The sequence below is a fragment of the Glycine max genome, chromosome 1, assembly GCF_000004515.6.
Source record: "Glycine max cultivar Williams 82 chromosome 1, Glycine_max_v4.0, whole genome shotgun sequence".
In the NCBI taxonomy this organism is placed as follows: Eukaryota; Viridiplantae; Streptophyta; class Magnoliopsida; order Fabales; family Fabaceae; genus Glycine; species Glycine max.
This window is the reverse complement of record NC_016088.4, coordinates 10117185-10123906: the sequence shown is the minus strand read 5'-3', so window position 1 is coordinate 10123906 and position 6722 is coordinate 10117185. Positions and strand designations below refer to the sequence as shown.

Genomic DNA, 6722 nt, shown 5'->3' with positions numbered 1-6722 from the left:
TTGACTGTGAACTAGGAGGACATAATTTTTTTCCTTGAACCACATGAAAGTCTTCCACAGATATATAATTACCTTCCAACTTCTGACTTAATAAATTTACTAAATCATTTGAAATTCCAAAAGCTTTCATCAGACAACCATACTCATTATTTTAAAAAATGATCGTAGACAGGACAAGAAAAACAATACTGGACAAAAACACAAGTTACATGACAGTTCTTTTTATCGTACTTGTTTTCATGACGACAGTACGAGAACAACGAGTATGAGGGCAGGTACCATCTTGTACTTCTGCGACCCACTTAGCACCTTCCCAAACTCCAAGCCCTGAGTATCAATGTCAAATGCTAACATCAACATTTTTTAGAAGCAATTAAAACCAACCGCAGATACATTCTAGAGGTCAATTGCAAACTCCTAGCTGCAGGAAATGTCTAAGTAGTTCACAATCTATGCAAAAAGATCCATCCACCAAAGTTAATCTACCAGTTTGGAGTTGGAGTTGAACATTTACATAATGTTATGGTCTATTCTTGAAATGGGAAAATAAAAGGCACTGAAATCCACTATTGACATGTTCATGGTATAGTAGTGTATCTGTCATGACAACAGAATATTTTAATATCTAATGACTCGACTTGTAACACAAGTATAGACACACCAAAACACTAAAGAGCAATATAGATTCTGTTCTTAGGGCCATTTCAATTATAATCTTCTAAACGTATTTATATATTCATCAAATTACTAAATAAGATTAGTAACGGTATCACAACATGCACCCTGGAAGGAGTGTGTGTGTGCACGAAGGAATCATGAAAGGAAATGCAGCATTAACCTCTTTTGTGTTATCATACTGGAGTATCCTTTGTCTTTTATGTATTTCACCGGGCATATTCATCAGGATCAAATGGCTTAGATGCTGCAGAGGCAGACTAGAAGAAATATGGTGATGTAAACCTTTCAATTCAGTGGTAAACAACAAATGTTAATAAAATCGCAATTAATATACCTTGAAATAAATTTGCATAGGAAAGTTACGTTCAATGAGCATAGCAGAGGAAGACCTTTCTTATTGAAGAAAAGAACCAGATATCCATTAAAAATGTCCATATCACATAGGCTTGTATCTTTATCAGGAAGGATGATATTCTGAAGTGAGACATAAGCATAACAACGAGGGTTAGAGATGCAATAGCATTCACATACGCACACACAGATAATAGACAACTCAAAATCAAGGTGTATGACACTGATAAAAAAATACCTGCAATTTAGTTGACTACATTTTCAACTCAGCATCTAACCAGGTAATAACCTTGACCAGACCATTCAACTCACCATAAGAGGTGAAGTAGACAAAGGAGCAAACAATACAAAAACTGAAGATTGTACAGCTACTTGATGGTCAAAGCTTAAACTATACTTCATTGGAAACATATCTGAAAGGAAGAAGCACTGAAATCTTCAAACATGGCCTGCGGGAAGCATCAAATTTTACACCTCAGAGTCTAAATAGTTATGATCACAACGAAGATAATTTTCAGTCTCAATAAAACACATGGTGCAATATGGAAAAATAAGATGAAAATCTGAAATCTGCATAGAATGAAATATTCCCCACATCCCTCTCCATTCTTAATCACATTGGACACTTCAAACACCTCTAATATTATGCCATTATAGGAAGGAGGGAATAGGATCCATGTTATACCTGCACAGGCACACCAATCATTATATTCACTGCCAATTATAAAAGTCAATTTGGAGAATGTGAGCTATTTTTGGCCAGTCCTCTCCTATTTCCTTCTCACATCGCTTCTCTAACTCAGGGCAACCATAGATAGTCAAACTTTTCAGACTGCTAAGGCTTAGGCTCGTTGGAAGACACATCAACTTGGGACAATTTTTAATACTTAAATGACGAAGCAAGGTAAGGTTTCCAAAGCAATCAGGCAAGGATTCTAGTTTTGGAAGATTGTATAATTGTAACGAGTGCAGGGAAGTCATATGTTGTAAAACCTCCTGCAAACATTTCACTTCTCTGCATCTGCCAATCGCCAATTGCTTGAGAGAAGGACTAGACATCCATTGTGGGAAATGTGAACCTTTATATCGTACCACACCCAAACTTTGAAGTTGTTGGATATCAGGTTGAAGGACTTCAAGAATCTCCTCAACATTTTCTTGTAATTCACACACTTCATTTCTATCCCATGACAACCACAACTCGTTTAGTTTCTTACTTGACATATTGGCTTCTTTGGCATCGCTTACACTTTTTACTCTTTCTAGATGCTTGATGTGAAGATCTCCTTTAAGTTTTAGTGGTCCCAGCTCTTCTAAAAGGAATCCTCTTTCCTTGCCAACAATGCACATGCTTAGATTCCTTAGGGAAGTCAACTTCCCTATCTGAGGAGGCAAGCTTGATATTGAGAAGCAGTCATTCAAAGATAGCTGTTGTAGAGCTGTTAAGCTTGTCAAATTGTTGGGCAAATTTTGGAGATATACACAATAGTCTAACTTCAATATCTGTAAATTCCACAATTTACATAACGATTCTGGAAGAGTTTTGAAGCCACCCCTAGAAAGATTTAAGTATCTTAGATGTTTTAAATGACCAATTGATGACGACAATTTTCCTCTTCGTTCACAATGAAGCACACGCAAAGAATAACATTTCAATACATGAGGAGAAAGTTCATCAGTATAGGCCAGAGGCCAAGTTCGACGAATATCAAGCAAAGGTTGCAATATATAGGTCCTCAGAGATTTGACTTGATGCATCTGGATTGAATCGGCTCGCTCAGATGATAACCACCTATAATATGAGAGATGGTGACTTCTTTTGGACAAAGTTGTTACACCATTGTCATTTGTAATGCAACAAACCTCTTCCGCAACAAATTGAGCAAGATCATGAACAAGATCATGCATCTTGAAACTTGTAACTTTGTCAAATTCATCTTTCTCAATATCTTGAAAAAATGATCTCCAATATAATTCATTCCACACACCATCACCAACATCTTCAGCATCTAATATTTCATTAGATGAAATGAATCCATTAGCCATCCATAGTTCAATCAAATATTGCTTCTTTATTATTTCATCTTTGGGAAATATTGCACAATAAGCAAAACATTGTCTAAGTTTTATTGGCAAATTCAAGTAACTTAATCTCAACGCAGGCATTACAGAGTTCTCATTGTTTGGTAAACTCCATAGATTGCTTTCCTTAACATAGATCCACTCTTTTTCATCTCTTTTGAAGCGTAAAAGACCTCCTAGTGCTTTTGCTGCTAGAGGCACTCCCCTACACTTCTTTACTATCTCTTTCCCTATGATCACAAGCTCCACTTGTTCTACCTCATTTGGTCCAAAAGCTCGATGTTTAAACAATTCCCAGCAATCATTATCAGAGAGCATTGATAACTCATGAGGAGGCATTGTTCCCATGATTGCTGCAACCTTTGGAAGACGAGTGGTGACAAGAATAGAAGCACCCTTTGCCCCACAAGCCAATACAGATTTCAACCTCTGCCAATTCTCTTGCACTTCATCCCACACATCATCCAAAACAAGCAAATATCTTTTTCTTTGAAGCAGATCTTGAAGTCTTCTTTGCAGCGGCTCTAGATCCAAATCTTCAGAGGCATGCCCAGTTGTTGCTTCAATAATAGCTTTTGTCATTCTCTTCAAACTGAAGTCTTCCGAAACACATACCCAAATTCTTAGCTCAAAGTGGTTGACTACCCTCTCACAATTGAAGATGAGTTGGGCAAGTGTTGTCTTTCCAAGTCCGCTCAGACCTACAATTGGATAGACTGATAAATCCTCTAAATGAGAAGCATCACCAATCAAAAAGTCTACAATTTTATCCGTATCTTCTTCTCTTCCATAGACCTGTGGTTCAGTGATGAATGAGCTGGTTTGGCGCCACTCAATGATTCCACTTCTCTCTGAAACCATCTCAGTCAAATGAAACTTAATCCTTTCTTCAGCAATTCTTTCTAATCTCTCACTTATCCTTTTCATTTTCTTAGCAATTTTGTAACGGAAAACAACATGGTTGGGATGAAAAGCGGATAAGCAAGAACTTTGTACCTTGTTTGATAGACCACACTTGATTTCATGGTATTCCAACTTCAATGCTTCAGTGGCATACTCATCCAAGATTTCATCAAGGATGTGAGCTGCATCTTTCAGCTTTTGCAGCCAATCCTTTATGGCTCTGTCTGAGAATTGTTTCTCCTCGGCATCTTCAAGCGTAGCCTTAATGGTAGTGAGTAAGCTAGCAAGCCTTTCCAAGTCATGATCAAAACCCAGATAGAGTTCAAGCTCTTTTCCAATCAGAGAGCTCAAATTTCCAAGTGCAACTTCCAGTACAGCCTCAGCCATATTCCTCCAAATTGTAACTCAAAATGAAATGTATGGTTCAGAAATGGCAGTTCAATGAGAAAATTGGCTAGCAGACGAGATGGTTTGCATCGGCTTGGGAAGTCAACACCGAACCCGCCGCAAATAATTGAAATAAATATATTTTACAGTCAATGTCTTGTTTCCCACGGTTTGATTGTTGAAATTTCCAATGGAAGCAACGAGTAGATGGAATTCGAAGAACAATAAACAATAGCATACGTATGCTGTAATGACACGTTAAATTTTTTTTATATCGTTAGAAGTTACTTCCATCAATGATATTAAATCTAAATTTTTTGCCACTTAATTTTGTCTAAATTGCATTTAGAAGTAACGTAAAATTTCAATGATTCAGTGGTAAAAATAATGCTTAAATAATCTTTTCTCCCTATTTTTAAGGGAAGTGGGGTTCATCTTAAACTTTTAAAGATTTTTGTTTTAATTTTATTAGTTTCAAGTAAAAAAAAAATTGTTTTAATTCTGCTGTCAATAATAGATGTTGGAAGTAACATAGCTTAAAAAAAAATAAACGAGTCTATCCTATCAAATTTTTTATGATGTGAGATTGTTATACAACTAATATTGTTATTTGTTGATAAAAAAATTAAATTTTACAAAGACTAATTTTTTTTAAAAGATTAAAATAAAAAAATACCTTATTTTATAGGAATCAAAAGGTTATTTAAATCTAACCATAAACATGTTAATTTTTTTTGTAGTATTTAAGCATGTTAATTTAAACCAAAGAGATTTACCTCTCAATTAAATAGTGCATGTGAGTTGTTATAAATCTTATAATATTAAGTTGAATTTGAATGAAAAAAATGTTAATTTAAACCACTCCCTATGTTCACATTACTTTAATAAAGTCAACCATTTACATCTTAAAGAACTATATTAATTAAAGTGATCTTTTAATTTAAAATTATATTTTTAATCTCTTAAATAAATTCAACCCACCATTACTTCTTATATATATATAACAATAAAATATGATGATGTAGTGGCAAAGGTCCTTGCTATTTTATAACGGCTGAATTTTGATCTTTTAATTTTTTTTCACTCCATAATTTAGTTTTTATTAAAAAGAGATGTTTAGTTTATCAGTTTTTAAAAATCAAGTAACTTGGTCCTACCATTCTATTTACTTTTTTTATCGTTAAGTTTTTAACATTGACTTCCAACTGGCACAATTTTTGGTTATTAGTTTTTTTATGTTCACGATTTTATTAGTTTATTTTCGGTGATCATGAATTTTTTTAAATGTAAACAAGAAAAATAATAAAATTTTATATTTTTAAATGATTATTTTTTAAATTGAATTATCCATTCATCAATAAATAAATTCAAAAAAAAATAATTGTTATATTGAATTATCACAAATTATGAGTAGCGGAGTGTGAAATTAGAATTTCCTCATTTGAGTGTTAATGATGTGAAATCAACAGAAACGCACAACTTTCAAAGTAGTCCGCACAAGTGATAGACTTTCCATGTTTTTATACAATTTGAATGGGAACTATTTGGGCCAACTTTTTGTTGGTACATGCATTAGATTTCCTAAATACCGAAAATGTCCTTATGTATATTTTTTATTATAAATAGCAGATCAAGGTTTTTTTTTATTTCTGTAGCGTTTTTTTTCGTAAAATTACACTCCCTTAGTGTAACTTGCTTCCATGCGTTGATTTATGAGCGTTTGTTGTCTTCGATGATGTAAGTGTGTTGTTTACGAATATATGGTGAAGTTCGGTAATTTTTTCATTGCCGGAGAAGAAGAGGTGTGTGATTTTTTTTTCAAAACATACGGATTGGCAATCTGTATGTTTCATACAGATTAACAATATGGATTGGCAATCCATATGTTTTGAATTATTTTAAAATTATAATTTATTTAGAATTTTTTATACATTTAATTTATTTACAAAATTTGATAATTAAATAAATTTAATATTTAAATGAATGTTGCATTTAGATGTTTATTACAATAATTAATAGTTAAACAAATTTGGTATTTAAGTGAATGATGTATTTAGATGTTTATTACAACAATTGATAACTAAACAAATTTGGTATTTAATTGAATGATGTATTTAGATGTTTATTACAGCAATTGATAATTAGACAAATTTGATATTTAATTGAATGATGTATTTAGATGTTTATTACACTGATTGAAAATTAAACAAATTTGGTATTTAAGTGAATGATATATTTGATGTTTATTACAACAATTGATAATTAAAAAAATTTGATATTTAATTGAATAATTTATTTATTAGAATTTATATGATATTTAT

At 32.9% G+C, this 6722-nt stretch overlaps 1 protein-coding gene across 4 annotated transcripts; it reads right to left on the bottom strand.

Annotated features, from left to right (window-relative positions):
* Positions 1–231: 231 nt before the first annotated feature.
* Positions 232–4528, bottom strand: LOC100812831 (disease resistance protein RGA2). Of its 4 annotated transcripts, none has more exons than XM_014773777.3 (5): positions 1715–4528; positions 1268–1478; positions 1013–1152; positions 839–935; positions 232–327 (listed from the first exon to the last, which is right to left on the bottom strand). In XM_014773777.3, the coding sequence occupies exon 1, from the start codon at positions 4399–4401 to the stop codon at positions 1741–1743; it is 2661 nt and encodes an 886-aa protein (XP_014629263.1). In that variant the 5' UTR covers positions 4402–4528; the 3' UTR covers positions 232–327; positions 839–935; positions 1013–1152; positions 1268–1478; positions 1715–1740. The 4 variants fall into 4 exon arrangements, with proteins under 4 accessions (XP_014629263.1, XP_006573179.1, XP_006573178.1 ...); XM_006573116.4 differs by having other exon boundaries at positions 839–922; XM_006573115.4 differs by having other exon boundaries at positions 839–960; positions 1068–1152.
* Between the last annotated feature and the right edge of the window lie 2194 nt (positions 4529–6722).

Coding starts and splice junctions, on each gene's coding strand:
- LOC100812831 (XM_041013810.1), bottom strand. CDS start 4,401: ATGGCTGAGGCTGTACTGGAAGTTGCACTTGGAAATTTGAGCTCTCTG.